This window comes from Mastigoproctus giganteus, chromosome 1, assembly GCF_048544385.1.
Source record: "Mastigoproctus giganteus isolate SK-2022 chromosome 1, ASM4854438v1, whole genome shotgun sequence".
NCBI classification, from domain to species: domain Eukaryota; kingdom Metazoa; phylum Arthropoda; class Arachnida; order Uropygi; family Thelyphonidae; genus Mastigoproctus; species Mastigoproctus giganteus.
The window spans coordinates 91719835-91736975 of record NC_143575.1 but is presented as its reverse complement, the minus strand read 5'-3'; the positions used below and the strand labels follow the sequence as shown (position 1 = coordinate 91736975).

The 17141-nt window shown below is 34.7% G+C and overlaps 1 protein-coding gene across 10 annotated transcripts in view; it reads left to right on the top strand.

Moving 5' to 3' along the window:
- Positions 1-17141, top strand: part of LOC150090991 (disintegrin and metalloproteinase domain-containing protein 11-like) — a 1161948-nt gene that overhangs the window by 830184 nt on the left and 314623 nt on the right. For all 10 annotated transcript variants that reach the window (XR_016546962.1, XR_016546963.1, XM_090373761.1 and 7 more), the window contains one exon: positions 4773-4959. Coding sequence is in view for 8 of the 10 variants with exons in the window: in XM_090373761.1 (XP_090229887.1) it covers positions 4773-4959 (187 nt within the window). In the remaining 2 variants the exon portion in view is untranslated. The remainder of the gene's footprint in view (positions 1-4772; positions 4960-17141) is intronic.

The following is a 17141-nucleotide window of genomic DNA, read 5'->3' as shown; positions in this document are numbered from 1 at the left end:
GATTGACCTAGATTAATAACAGCTTTATCGGTGGTGCCACTGTGTAATTTATGAATTGTTGTGGCCCAACAATGCATAATTGGAATCGCATAGCATGTTACGGTGCCAGAATTTCTAAATTTTTTTTAGAAATTCTGGCACCGTAACATGCGGAATTGGTATTTATATAATCAAACCTATAACTGTTCAAATTGAACAGTTATAGGTTTGATTATATAAATACCAATTCCATTGTCAAATTCAATTTCAATAATAGGCATTGAATAGGGATCAAGTTGCATTTTTTGTCTAATATTATATTTTATTACTTTTATTGTGCCACTACTACCATTTACTAAACCCTTTGCAATGTTCACATTGTATCTAAGCATTACCCTACCCAATCAAAGATTTCAATGATTTTAGAATACCACCTGTTTTATGAATTTCTGTAGGAGAGAATATTCTTCATCATCATCATTATCTTAACTTTTTTCTTCCTCTTTGTTTCATCATTAACATTAATTATAAATGTAGGCTTTTTTGCATGTTTTATGATAATCTAATACATGATTATTATATTTGTCAACAAGTTGATTTGTTGGCATTTTATGTAATGTTTTACCAAATTCAGAATCAAGTTCTTCATTATAATCATCTCTTTTCTTAAGCAAAATGAGTAACTGTTCATTGGTTAGCTAACCAGCTCTTAAATGAATTAAAATATTAATGAAAGTAGTAAGTACCACGTAATACTGGAGGGAGTTGAAGCAAATCTCTGAAAAATAATACATTCAAACCTCCAAATAACTTATTAGAATGTTTAAGTTGTTCGATCACATATCTATCTGTGTCAATATTTTTTATAAAACTATGGAATTCTCATCTATAATAATGAATTTAATTGAAATCCATCTGTTCTGAGTTTTTAAAGAAACTCACCATAAAAGGCTGCAAAACCAGATATATTATCTTTTTTCAATTGGCAACTTTTAGAGGGAATGGAGTGTTTGACCATTATTATTATTAGCCATATAGTGCAATAAGCCTGAAGCTTATGCTGCACTAGCTAAAAAAATTCCCAAGTTACCCTAAGAGAGAGAGAGAGAGAGAGTCAAAAGTAGAAGGGAATCACCAAAAATGAGAAGAATGATGATATCCAGCTCAGGACCCTGGGTGTGCCAAGCCCATACTCACCAGATATGAGCCAAGCCCCTGGGGTAATGACTTGACTAACAAAGCTGTGACTCCTGCAAGTAGAGCAACCTTAACAAATATGGCATCTGAATTATATTTGAAGTAACTTCTTTGTACCATTTCTCTGATCAGTTTCAAGGTAAATGTTTTACCTGTTTTATCTCTGCCTGTAATAAAGAGTGTAAGAGGTTCTTGGTTTTCATTTTCCCACTCAGCTCTTATACGAGCAGATATATATTTTAATAATACTTTTTGACCAGAATTGGCATTTTCTTTACATTTTAATATGTTTCATCGTCCATTCTTACATTGTATGCCTAGTTTTCTGGGATCTTGAACTTTTCAACGAGTAAGTATCTCATCATCATCTTCCATTATAATATCCAAAGAATTAATGGTATTCGTTAAAGCCTTTTCTCATTCTACTATGCCAATAAACAAGCTGTTTTTTTTTTTTAAATATCTTTCTTAGCTTCAAATGATTCAATTATAGTCTTAAAGCCATTTCTAAACATAATTTTGTCATCAAATGAATAGAAGAGAATTAAGAAGTTTAAAAGTAGGCTTCAGGATCTCATCTAGCTGAGAATACTGGAGTTCTTATAATAGCTGAATGAGATCTTTTCTTTCTTGTTTCAAAAAGAATCAGTGAATCTGCCCAAAGAGATGATACCTAGCTCGGCAGTTACACCCTTCCCCATGTCCTCAGCATCCTGAAATCTTCTTCCCTAAGGGCAGTTCAACCCTGGAAAAGAGGAAGAAGTCAGCCTAAGCCAGATCAGGAGAGCAGGGCAGACGGCTGAGCTGTACAATGCCATGTCTTGCCAGAAATACCCTCTCAACAAGAGTGGAATGGGCAGGTCACCAACATGCAACAAGAACAAGCTGCATTTCCCTCGAAATTGCATCCTCACTCAGGAAATGTGCTTTAGTCCCAAAGCACCTGCACACAGCACTGACCCATCACCCTCAGGAACAGATTCCATGTGAATTGCACCATATTTGTTAAAAAAACACGACCAGCACTGGAGATGACTCCGAAGTCCATTGCATGCCTGACACTCCTTCCTCCAGACTTTCATGGAAACATGCAACACCCATCCCCAGAATTATTTCCACACTTAACTCAGCAACTGACTGGACTTGCATCTTGGCAATAGGCTGGACTGGGTAGTCTTCTGAATGCAGAACCCAGGATAAATGTTTGATAATTACAAATTATTGCTTTGAAGTAATCATTTTGTAATATTCATGAAAGTTAGGTTAATAGACAACTAATTTATCTTATTGTTATCTTATTATTGTATTGTTGTTGGCACCTCTTCAGAAAAACTAATTTTTAATATTTTAACTTTTCACTTTACCATTTAGTATATTTTTATATATTTTACTTTATTTTTTTTTATATATTTTACTTTATTTTTTTTATATATTTTACTTTATTTTTTACTTTATTTTTCATTTTTTTATTTTTGGAAACAGCGTTCCAAAAAAAAATTGCATAACATGTTGCATACATATGTAGTTAAGTAGATATAAAAATAATATATATAAAGTACATCACATAAACATTCAGTATGTATGCAGAAACTAATGAAGCACAGTTTTCCATTAGAAAACAGCAACTTAATATGCATATAAAATAAGATATATCCCATGCCATCCTACGTGGGCAACTCTCTTTAATGATGGGAACACATGTAAAAATTGCATTCAACTATGCATCCATCTCCAACAACTTTAAGTAACAACAAAATTAATATAAGCAGTGTTGCAGAAGTACAAAAGTGGATGCCACCATCATAGACTAATCAGCTTACTCCTTGTCACTTGTCCTTACAAGTCTGAATAAAAAATATCTTCCAAGTATTTTTTATTCAGACTTGTTGTTGTTGTTATTTGGTTTTTAGGAGCATTAGCAACTAAGACCATATTGCTCCGGGGATATGTGGTGATCATTCTCTGACCTTTCCGCATCCTCCGTATTTGGTGGTCATGGGCTCGAACCCCGGTCTAATCAAGAAGCATGTGCTATGTACTGCTGCTCCTGCCCACCTGGCTATGGAGGCGTCCTCCAAGTATGAACTTTTAATATCGACATACAGAGAACACATTTTTCAGACTAACAATCCACACAGACAGATCAAAAAAACAAATCACATGGTTGATGCAGTAGTCTTTATCTAAGGTGATGCTGTCACTCCAGCTCATAGGAAAGCAGCATCTACACTGCCAAAATAGCAGTCAATTCAGGTGGTATTTGAACACTTTGAGGAAAGACAGGTGTAGAATAGATGTATGGAAATTTCTTTAGCCAGCGGGTGGTTAATTGCTGGAACAAACTTCCATCTGTCATTGTGGAAGTTGATAGGTTAAATAAATTTAAGGAGAAACTAGACAAACATTTAGAGGGAATTGTTTTGTAATTTTTTTTTTTTTTTTTTTGGCTGATGCTGCATACACTTGCTTTCTTGCATCACATTCCACCACCACCACTACTACTAGTACTACTACTTCCAAACCACTCTGTGCCAATTAATTCAAACCACAAAATCCTTTACCGAATGGCGGCTACAGACACAGAACAATATGAGCAAAATATAAATTTCTGCTGGACACTGGCTCATAAAACAACATCAAGAAAGACTGATAGAGCAGTGAAAACAGCTTTGAATTCACAGCATAAAAAATAATAAAAAGGCAAACACATATTTCAACAAACTTTTCAAATAAAACCAAAAATAGCTGATGAAAATCAAGAAAAGAGTAGTGTGAGAGAGGTTATGGGCATGGCCATGCTCTCTCTCTCACACACACACACACACACCTTCTTGCTTATAGCTTAAGTACATCCTCCCCAGTGGTGCCACAGCTGTGACATAGACCAGTCAAGCCCATATTAAAAGAATAATCAACATATGAAAGTCAAAGAAGAAAGAGCTTGCTTCCTTCTGTTGGACATGCCAGCAACATCATCTTTAAAGATATTTTTAATGAAAATGAACAAGTAGCAGTAGTCTTAAAATTCTTGAAGACAATTAATACTTACATTTTATAAGTAACTAAAATTTTACAAATCTGGTTAAGACATGTAATTTTACAACAAAAAAGTCCACTATATATAATTACTATAATAGCAAAATTTCTGAGACTATAGGATTCAGCACAGTATGGCCTGAGTTGCTGTTGTACAATAAAATATCTAACCAGTCAACCAACATTATAAACATACCTGATATTCTCATTATCAACTAGTAATTCCCCTAACTAAAAACTTGCTCACTAGGAAATGAGTTAGTGTTGCTCTTTTTTTGAAATCAGACCTTCCCCATGCTGTGCATACTGTTTCTCACAAAAACTACACTGCAAGCTAATTGATTAAATTTTTTATCTATTATTTTTTTTATCAGTAATGGTGTATTGACTAGCCCCCCCAGTAATATTAGTCACATGGTTGTTTTCCTTTTTGCTTTATTCTTCTTTAAATTTACAGTTAATCTTTATTTAATACTTGAAATGCACATTAAATTAAATATGATATAAATTCATATTCTCCACTTTATTATACAAATCAGTTATATACATTTGAATTTTAGGTGTGTTCCAATTTGAATACCTGTTACTGTGATAGAGGTTGGACTGGCCATGATTGCAGTCAGCGAGCAGATGAAAGAACACATCCTGAAATTGTGGGTATCAAACCTCTTGATTTTACAACTCAAGCAGCAATTGCACAGACTGTGGCTGACTGGAAGAACAAAACAGTCAGAAGTTCCTTTCCTGGTATTTTATGGCTAATAAATTTTATTAATAGTTTTAAGATTAAATAAGATTTATATCATGGCAGAAATATTAAACAATCATGCTACTTATAGACTACCTCTCTCACACACAGCACTCCCACCTAATATTGTCTTCATTATAATAAGAAAGTTAATAGATGCAATTTCCTCAAATTCTGTCAAAAAAGGCTCATTTTAATCTTCTTCATCCACTTCACGTGGAAACATTTTATATTTTTATGTAACCAAAAAAATCTGATAAGAAATTCAATATATAGCCATTATTACCATTGTCTTATATTAATTCATCATTAGATAGTATGAATCAGAGCTGTAATACTCAATACGTTCTACATTGATGGGCGCCTTCATAGCCAGGTGGGAAGGAGCAGCAGTGCGTGGCACGTGCTTCTTGATTAGACAGGGGTTCGAGCCTGTCACCACCAAATACTGAGCATGTGGAAAGGTCAGAGAATGACCACCGCATATTCCCGGAGCAATATGGCCTTAGTTGCTAATGCTCCTAAAAACCAAATAACAAACAAACATTTACATTGATATTAATATTTGTAAAATAATAAGAGGAGTATACCTCAATATAGTACGTAGAACACTTCTGTATGATACTCTCCAGAAATTAAAATGGAAAAAACAAAAAAATCGACAACTTACTGGTACATTAGAATAAAATATAAATAATTAAATAATTAAAAAACAATTTAACACAATTCAAATCAATATAAAACAATTAAAAATTAATTTAACGCAAAAAAAGAATCTAACGAAAATATTCAAAATGATTTTCCTTCTTGAAGCTGACAACGCTTTTCGACCATATGTCATGATCACAGGAATGAAAATTACCGAATAGGATTGAACCTGAAACTTAAATAGTGATTATTTGTCTTCGCGCATGCGCGTTATAGGTAGTCCGACGTATGCACTTTCGGGTTTTCTAGCCAAACTATTGTCTCCACTAATAGGACTCTCTGATTATAGTATCAAGGATAGTAAAGAATTTGTGCACTTTATTAGGAATCAGCGTATAGAAGAGGATGAGATTATGATATCATTTGATGTAAAATCGCTATTTACTTGTATTCCTATTGACCATGGAGTGTGGTGTGCAAACATAGTCTTACAGAGGGATACTACCCTAAATACTAGGACACAACTTAATCCAGAAGATATCAGGAAGGGTATAGAATTGTGCCTCTCAAGTAACACTATGGTTTTTGATAACATTATATATAAGCAGGTTAATGGTACAGCTATGGGCTCCCCCATTAGCGCAATTATAGCAAATTTAGCTATGGAGGAGCTCGAGACCAGAATATTTAATGCTAGTGTTCTCCCTATGCGCCCTTGGAAAAGGTATGTGGATGATACGTTTACATTTATTCGGAAGGGGAGTGAAGATCAGGTGTTGAATATCTTAAATGGCTTCTCCCAATTCATACAATTTACATCGGAAGTTGAAGATGGAGGAGTTCTCCTGTTCCTGGATGTGTTGGTCTGTAGGGAAGACCAGCAGTTAAAGACAAAAGTCTTTAGAAAAACGATGTGTAAAGGGCAATATACGCATTATGATTCAGCCCTGACCAGCCATCACAGGAACAGTGTGATAAGAACGTTAATTAATAGAGCGAAATCACATTGCAGTAACCCCGATGATAGGAAAGCAGAGTATGAACGTGTCACGGCGGATCTTGCTAAATGTGGTTACCCCCAGAGGATTATAGATAAATTTATTAATGAAAATCAGAGGAGAGATGAATCTTTTATACCAGTATCTACTGCATACATTCCCTATTATCCGGGCTTGACGGATTATATAACTAGAGTATTAAGAAAATATCAGACACGCTGTGTGCAGCTTCCGGGACGAAGACTGCGCACAGTTGTGTCTCAAGTTAAGGACCCCATTCAAAAAGAGGATGTTAGTGGGGTCGTATATAATATTAGATGCCCGGATTGTGGGGAATGTTATGTAGGCGAGACAAAACGTCGTCTCAAAGATCGTCTGGGGGAACACAAAAAAGCAATAAGGAATGCGGAGTATGGCAAGTCCGCCGTGGCCGAGCATTTTTGGGAGAAGCAACACCAGATCTCCCCAGACGATGCCACTATCACCGATCGGGCGCATAGGTTTTGGGACCGTAAGTGGCTCGAGAGTTTGCGGATCAGTTCTACAACTAACATTAATAGGGATAGGGGTGTACGGATTCACCCCCTTTTAGAGACTATTATCCTAAAAAAGGATGAACGGTTCCGTACGACTTCCGTTCGAGCCACTTCCGGTTCCACAATGCAAGAGAGCGGAACACGTGAGAATGAAAACATGTGATGTCTACCATTACCCTGCTGATATTTAAAGGTGTACTGAATAATAGAGAATACTGCTGAAGAAGAAGGCTGGAGCCTTTGAAAGCTACGGAATTTTATCGCTTTTAACTTAGTATATTTTAATGCATTTTAATCTTGTGTTTTAATACTTTTAATATTGTAATACGTATATATTAATTTTGTAAATACAGGTTATTGTAAATATAGTTATCGGGAATTTGTTGTGTTTTATTTTATTTTATTTATCTTATTTTACTTTATTTTATTTTATTTTATGAAAGGTTGGTGAAAAAACGCTAAGAACGTGTAATATGAATATACCCAACCTCAGAGGCCTATTTGAGGAGTTGCGCGTAAAGGTCCACGTATCAACAGATGCGTGGACCTTTATGCGCAAGCGCGAAGACAAATAATCACTATTTAAGTTTCAGGTTCAACCTTATTCGGTAATTTTCCTTCCTGTGATCACAACATATGGTCGAAAAGCGTTGTCAGCTTCAGGAAGGAAAATCGTTTTGAATATTTTTGTTAGATTCTTTTTAATTGCATTAAATTGATTTTTAATTGTTTTATATTGATTTGAATTGTGTTAAATTGTTTTTTAATTATTTATATTTTACTCTAATGTACCGGTAAGTTGTCGATTTTTTCATTTTTTCCGTTTTAATTTCTGGAGAGTATCATACGGAAGTGTTCTACGTACTATATTGAGGTATACTCCTCTTATTATTTTACAAATATTAATTCATCTAATTCTTCATCATTTTTTGATGAATGAATCAGATGATGAATTAATATAAGACAGCTGATAACTGTTCCTCCTAAAGTACTTTTTACTTATAATACCATTCTGAACATCAGTTTTGTCTACTTATAATATAACTACCTTACTGTCCTCTTTGACAATATAATCATTTTTCCATTGTCACTTATTTGAAGAGGTCTGAGATTGAATCTCATTGAAAACTGGAAGAATTCTTAAAGATCTTTTTGATTGGTACTGTAGTTAGCTGACCACAGTACTAAGGCACAGTGAGTAGAGCCGCATGACTCATCCTTTATAATCAGTACTGTACTTAACCAACCTAAGGCACAGGGAGTAGGGCCTATGACTCATTGCAAGTTTTATAGCTTACACAACATGCAGATTGACTTACGAATCACACTCCTACTGATATAAGAGATTAGGGCAATATAGCTTAAAATGCCAGTGCTCCTAAGAACATACAACAACAACCATCTTGCTTTCATAATACTTATTGGAATGCTCTAACTGAATTACTTACATTACTCAGCTAAACTAATCAGCCAAAATATTAAAAAAATGCAGTTACCAGTTAAGTTTATCCCCTTTAGAAGAAATGACAGCAGCAGTTCTCTTTAGTGTTGATTCCACAATGTGTACACAGGTATACTTGATAATGCTAGCTTATTCCTTTTCTGGTTTCCCATATTTGTTGGCAGCAGTTGTGTCTTTAATGTAGACTTTCAAATGATCCCACAGGTTTATAGATTGATTGGATTCAATTCTGGAGGCTGTGGAGACTGACAATGCTGCATATACTTAGGGTTCGCTTCGAAACATCCCTGCACAATCCTTGTCTTGGGTGCAGTAGCACCCAAGACAAGGATCCTGAAACAGTTCATTATCATCTGGGTAACATTCATACAGCAAAAACCTACTCTGCAAATACAAAAGAATACTAATTCAATCCCCCTACCTCCCAGATTAACAGTTAAGCCATTTGAGGACAGGCACTACATTACAGAAAAATCACTTATGAAAAGTGATTTTTAATTTCATAAGTGATTTTCATAAGTGATTTTTAATTTCATAAGTGACTCAGAACATCAGTTTTGCTACTTATAATAAAACTACCTTATAATAAAATTATCATTTATGAAATGCCTTAAGGATTAAGGCACTTCATAAATGATAACTTCACAATAAGAGATCAGTGCCATGTGAAAGAGGTTTTTGATTGTAAAGAAATGCTCTTATACTGAATAATTCAGAGTTAATTTATTAAGTGCTTATGACCTAATTACACTGAATTCACTGCAAAGGTGATGCTTCAGGGTCTTTTCCAGATACTATTATAAGACCAGTATCTGAGCTGATAACTGCTCTTCACTCCATGGCTGTCAAACTAAGACTGCTGTGTGAATTTTGTTCTTTAACAGCAAACTTTATAAACAACATGCACACATGCTTGTGTGTGCATGCACACACATACACCTTTACTAAGATATAAGAACTATATGAAATACACTGGAACTTAACACAGATGGAATCCCACAAAATTATATTAAAATAATTTTGTGAGACTTTTTAACACAAAAATGGAAGAAAAAGTGATACTTAAATGTACAGTTGAAAAATAAATCTACATGATATATCCAACAATAATAGCTATAATTAATTAATAACAGAGTATACTGCACAGGATCCAGTGACTAGCACTTCCAGCCCTGCAAGAAAAGATACACAAGCAAACAGAAAATGGGGAAATATGAGGCCAAATTGACCGTGTCTAATAAATAGAAGACATTATTTATTAGCAAATTTATTGTTATAAGAAACTTAGAGGAGTTAAATGCACCTCAAACCATTATCCTGCCAGCACTGTGCTGAAGGTCAAATTCAGTAACAAATCTTCCATGAAAGAAATAAACAACCAAGAAAGAAGTACCAACTAGAAAAACTGAATAGAGAATAAAGAGCAAAATATGGAAAGAGATGAAGAGAAACAACTGGAAAAAGGTAACCCAAAATTGAGGATTAAAAAAAAAAATAGGGAGTAATCAAGGAATATAAATAAATAAGATTGTAGAAAATACAGGGATGCAATCCAAGAATTAGAATAACAAATGGTTTTATCACCCATTTCAGACTGGAAAAAAAATAAAATAAAAAAAAGAGAGAAAAATGGTTGAAGAATTGCAGAATAGAAGAAATGACTGAGAAATAGAGAAATAGAATACAGTAGAGAAGGAAATATGAGTCACATATTTCAGAGAGCAAAATATGGAAAGAGATGAAGAGAAACAACTGGAAAAAGGTAACCCAAAATTGAGGATTAAAAAAAAAAATAGGGAGTAATCAAGGAATATAAATAAATAAGATTGTAGAAAATACAGGAATGCAATCCAAGAATTAGAATAACAAATGGTTTTATCACCCATTTCAGATTGGAAAAAAAATAAAATAAAAAAAAGAGAGAAAAATGGTTGAAGAATTGCAGAATAGAAGAAATGACTGAGAAATAGAGAAATAGAATACAGTAGAGAAGGAAATATGAGTCACATATAGTCAAATAGAGGGTGGACAAAATAATAGAAACACTGATGTGAAAATAGTAGCTTTTGTAGTGGCTGCATGTAGTATTTATGAACATGCAGTGATGATTTTTTTTTTTTTTTTGTTTCTTGCAGGTAGTATTGTGAAGGAAAGATGATAAATGCTGATGTTTATTTAGAGGTGATATAACAAGGTATGTGAAGAAAATTACTGTCCGAATTCCAAAGAGGTTAAGTTGGTAAACGTTTAACAGGGGCATCAGTGACTAAAACTGCTGATTTGTTTAGTGTATCCAGAGTAACTGTATCGAAGGTGATGTCTGCATTCACCAGGTATTGAAAAACAAAATTTGATGGGATGACTTGTGGTAGAAAATTGAAGCTGTCTAAATGAGACCACCAGACACTGAAATATATGTGAGTCTCAGCAATCTAGTTTCTGATGTAACAATTCATCAAGAACTTTAAAGCTTAAATTTATGGCAGAACTGCTATTGACAACCATTTGTTACTGATGACAAAGCTAGAAAGAGGATGTAGTGGTGTAAAGAGCCCAAAAACTGGACGCTTGATGATAGGAAACATGATGATTGTAAACTCTCCCAATTGTTGAAAAAAGTGTGCATCATCATTCACACTTTTCCCAGTGGGAGAGTTTACGTTTGGCTAATGTTAATGGAGGTGCGTCATCCTGACTGACTGACTTGTGTCAGCCATCAAACATGGAGGAGAATCAACAACGGTTTGGTCCAGCAATATCTTAGTATTTTTTAGGTATCATCACCCTGAACCAATTAATTACTGACAATGATTGCCTTGATGTTCTGGGTGACCTGGTTCATTTTGTGGTGCAAAGATGATTTCCCACAAACAATGCCATGGTTCAAGGTGATAATGTTCCAATACACACAGCCAGATGTGTCCAGTCTTGATTGGAGGAGTATGAAACTGTTGCTAAGCATCTTCCATGGCCTGCACAATCACTAGACTTAAACATTATCGAATCACTGTGGACATATTTGGAGAGGAGAGTGAGAAGCAGAGTTTCTCCACCTTCATTACTCAAGGAACTTGAAGTGTTCCTCCATGAAGAATAGTCCAGTATTCCTCTTACGACAGTTCAAGATTTATTTGAATTTATTCCATGTAGAATACAAGCTGTTATAAAAACAAAGGGTGGCCCAACATTATAATAGTGTATACCTGTAACTCTTATCACATGCATTTCCATTATTTTGTCTACTCCCCTGTATAAAAAATCGTGTCAGAAGATTCTTTAAACGAGTAAAAAAAAAAAAAGGAAAGAAGTGACAAAATATGCATTAACCTGTCTTCTGCACATGTTATCTTGGTGAGCATTCCATTTCATAAAATTTTCCATTTAAACTTCTGAATTAATGACACTTAATTTAGGAATTAGGCAATATAGGAGTGAACTGGGGATATAAAAAACACATGATAAATGTATTTTTGAACTTTAGAATGGCCCGGATAACATGAAAAAGCCCACTGAAGGTAATGATACAATTTGTAACCTCATGAACATTAATAGCATTAGCATTAGCATTAGTAGAGGCATTTGATGCAAGAAAGCAAGCTTATGCAGCATCAGCCAAAAAAAAAAAAAAACCACTTCCACTTCACCCCTCTGTTCGTTCAAAATGCCTGTCCAGCTGAGCCTTAAACTTATTTAGGCTATCAACTTCCACGACAAGGGATGGAAGTCTGTTCCACCAACCAACCACCCGCTGGCTAAAGGCAAATTTCCGCACGTCTATCCTACATCTGTCTTTCCTCAATTTGAATTTATGCCCTCTCAGGTGATTATTCTGAGCAAGAGGAAGAATCCCATCAGCATTGAGCATGCTCAAACCATTCAAGGCTTTATACACCTCTATCAGATCACCTCGCTGGTGCCTAGTCTCCACACACTGTAATTTGCAAAACTTAAGCCTTTCTTCATAAGAGCACCCCTTTGTTCCATTCACTTGTAATAAACCTTGTAAAGCTGTGCATCAGGGAAATCAGGAGAATTGCACTTGCTAGTGAATTAGAATCAGTCAGCATTAACACAGGGTGCTGGCAGAGAAATATACTCCCACCGTTTGATACTTTTCAACTTAGTATTAGAAAAAATAATCAAAGAAACCAATGGGAAAGCTTTGGAAAAATTAAAATACAGTGAAATTATTGTAATTGCAGAGCAAAGTGATGCTGATATCAGAAACATAGTAAAGAACCTTGAAACAGAACAATATATGTAAAAATTTCAAGAAGCAATAAATAGGAGGAATCACATTTGGGGCAGTAACTTTAAGAAATAGACACATTACAAGTATCTTAGCATAATCATTACAAGTGAGAATTCAATACAAGGGTAGATAAGGCAAGAATCCAGACAAGGTGCAATATTCTACATACTGCAGTGTCTGATATCATTAAGAATACTATTATATACAGAGGAAAGGAGAAAATATATAAGACGAGCATTAGACTTGTTGTGATGTACAGATTGGAAACCTGGAATATGACAGTGCAGATGAAATGAATTCAGTGATTTGAGAATAAAGTATCAAGGAAATTTGTGAATTATATATGATGGAGATACTGGAGAATGGCAGAGAAGACATGATAATTAGATACAACTTAACATTGACTAGAGAGGTCACTGCCAACTGCTTAAGATGGGTGGCTGGGACATATTCAGAGGATGGGAAGAAGCAAGAGGATAAGAGAATCTTTGTGATATAGTTAGGAAAGGACATTATGTGGTGATTTTCCATGAAATGTCTCTCTCTCTAAATAACCATATTATACCATGCAAGTTTTGTAAGTTAGTTTATTCAGCCTACTGACTAAATATACTATATAATTAGCTAACGTTTTGAGATCTTTGCCAGAACCCATCGTCAGACCATACTTAGCTGTACTAGAAGACAAAGAAACAAATTGTAACAATTAATTATTAATGCATTAATACAAACAACTAATTATCTATTACTATTAAAGTTTTTATACAAAATATTACTTATACAATTATCTATTACTAGCAAGTTTTTATATTCAAAAGTTGTACATTTTTTTAGGCTGTGATGTCCTGGAGAATCACCTCCATTGATTTTCCCCCAAGCCACAGCACTCCTACTACTTTGTACCTGTTTCTTTGCTGGTTTAGTCATGGGCATGATTGCCGTTTGAATACAATTGATTTACAATGAAAGTTAATAAGATTAATAAATTTTATTACTCAATTGTCAATATTACACTAATCTAATAGATTCCTAAATGCAGTGATATGTATTATGCTATCTAGTTTTATATTATACCTTGTGCTAATAAGTTCGGAATATACATTACGCTATACCTTAATGATCACAATGTTAAATTAGTTATATCCTTAGCTAAACACAAGATATATGCCCAACAAGTGATTTGGAGTTAAGTTAATTATAATATATAACAAAATTATCCAATTATCGCCAACATAATTGATTCAACTTTAGAGCTACCTATTTACCACAATTCAAAATTTGAATTCTCCTATCACTCACTCTATACTATAACAATGGCGACAAGATTCAAATGAAACTACAGTTCTACATATCTTATGTAGTAACCTACAAAAGCCCTAGCTAAAATAAAAATAAATAATCAGCATGATTATGATTATAAAGTTACTTATAGAGTATGATTCAATGGCAGCTAAGTCAATAAAGCGGCAAGAGTCTTCAAAAACTTATCGATTTCTTGAAACTGGAGATTCGCTGCTTGTGCTTGGATAATTCCAAGTGTATTCCCAGTGTTTGTGTACCTCCAATGGACATGCTTAAATTACTTCATAATTTTCCAGCAATAAACCAGGTTAGTAATACATAGTTGGTAGTGCCTTCTCAGTCATTATATAAAATTTCACTTAATGCCTTTTAATGAATACATTATCCTGAAACATGTTATTAATACCTTTTCTAGTGGAAACCATATTTACCTTTAAATAAAATTGACTACAAAAATATCAAAATATATTCAATCAGCACAGATGAATTACTTTGAAAAATGTGCTAATTTAGTATTTTAAAAGTAGAACTTCACAGTAAGAAGCTATTGAAGAGTATCAAATTTCATGCTTTTGATGACCTAGGAAAAAAATTAGTATAACTTTTAATTGTAAAATAATCACAGTTATAAAAACATCGTGAAAATTGCAAGTTTAACATAAGTGCAAGTTTAAGTGCATGTTTACTTAAATTGAATGTGAAAGTGTGAATTCCCTTGAAAATTTCTTTGTTTATTAATTAAACTTGAACTTTAACTCAAAAGCCTACATTAGAGAGTCGCATTACATAGTTTCCTCCAGAAATTCTAAATTTTTATCCAAAAAAACAGGCAACTATAGAATACATGTAGACTAATAGAGTAATATACTTGGTTGCCTCTCTCTCTCTCTCTGTATTTATTTTACCCTGTGCACTTGTCTTTTGGTATCCCAAAAAATGTGCAAAAGCAGTCTAGGAGAAAAATACAACTGATCTCAACTGGCTTGAGTTAAGAATTTCCAGTTCCTTTTTCTATCTGTATTAAAGAGGATCACTAGTTTCAAACATGTTATGAATAAATTTAGCCTTAAATTTTGAAGAGCCGAATGGTAGAAAATTTGCTTTGTGCCCAAAAGGTAATCATATCTTTTGTTAAACCTGTCAGTAACACCTTCTATCCATTTATATATTGGCAATTTTTACATCTTAATGATTCCTTTTACATATTGATGCTGCATTTTCATCTGAAGACAAAACCTTCTGGCATCTTACTGGTCTTCTAAATTCTTGTGACTAACTTTTAACTAATTAGCATTAGCATTAGTTGAGGCATATGATGCAAGAAAGCAAGCTTATACAGCATCAGCCAAAAAAAAAAAAAAAAAACCCTTTCTATTTCACCCATCTGGTCACTCCAGATGTTTGTCTAACCTTGGGAGGTGCATTATGGCCACAGAAGCCTATGTGCCAACAACTACCAAAAAAAAAAAAAAAAAAAAAAAAAGATGTTTGTCTAGTTCAACCTTAAATTTATTTAAGCTACCAACTTCCGCAACAGATGGAGGTCTGTTCCAGCAATCAGCTACCCGCTGGCTAAAGGCAAACTTCCGCACATCTATTCTACAACTGTCTTTCCTCAATTTGAATTTATGTCCCCTCAGGTTCTTAATCTGAGCAAGCGGAAGCATCCCATCAGCATTGAACCTGCTTAAACCATTCAAAGCCTTATACATCTCGATCAGATCACCTTGCAGGTGCCTAGTCTTCAGATGCAACTTGCAGAACTTAAGCCTTTCTTTGTAAGTGCACCCCTTTGTTTCTCTTACCAATCTTGTTGGCCTACTCTATACTTGTTATAGCAACTCTACATCCTTCCTAAAATGAGGCCTCCAGACCTGTATACAGCACTCAAGATGTGGCCTGACCACTGCCTTATACAAAGGGATAATCACCTCCTTGTCTCTGCTAGCAAAATTCCTATATATCATTGGCAAAACTCCATGACTGCTCTGGCAGCCCATCTGCACTGCTCAGAGAACTTCATATTTGACTGCACAGTTACCCCAGTTCTTTTTCATTCTCCACCTCCATGAGTGTAGTACCACACAGTTGGTACATTTCTCTTGGGTTACTGCTACCCATTTGGAGTACTTTGCATTTGTCAATGTTAAACTTCAGTTGCCACTTCTCAGTCCATCTGCCTAACTTTTCTAGATCCTGTTGCAGTAGCATACTGGCTTTACTGTCATTAACAACTCTGCCAACCTTTGTATAATCTGAAAACTTGGGACATTTAGCCTGATATACCTTCGTCGATATCATTGACAAATATGTAAAACAACAATGGGCCCAGCACTGAACCCTGGGGATTCCACTAATAACATTAGTCCACATAGAGCAGTGTCCATTTATTACCACTCTCTGCTGTCTTCCACTCAACCATCCCTTTACCCATTGCAGTAAACTTGCCCTTAATGCCATACTGCTCCAATTTGTACAGCAATCTTCCATGTGCAACAGTATCAAAAGCTTTCCTGAAATCCAAGTATATGATATCAAAATTATTTTTTGCATCCAGTTCCTTTGTCACCACATTCATAGTATCCAATCAAATTGGTCAGACAAGACTTCCCCTTTATAAACGCATGCTGTGTCTGAACTATTACTGCTGTCTTGAAGGTGGTGATCCTGTATCACCTCCTTAACCAGTGACTCCATTATTTTCCCTTGGAACAGAGGTTAAACTAATTAACCCCTTTGTGAATTGGGGATACATTTGCACATCTCCAGTCCATGGGGACCTCCCCTGACTCTAAGGATTCCCTCATAATTATGGCTAAGGACTTGCTTACATCCCTTGTTGCCTCTTTCATTATAACTCAATAGATTCCATCTGCCCCAGGTGTCTTTTATGTTTAACTTCAACAATTTCTGCTCTACTTTGCTCTCAGTTATTACCAAATCACTTATCTCCCTCTCAGATTTTGATAAACCTCTGGAATTC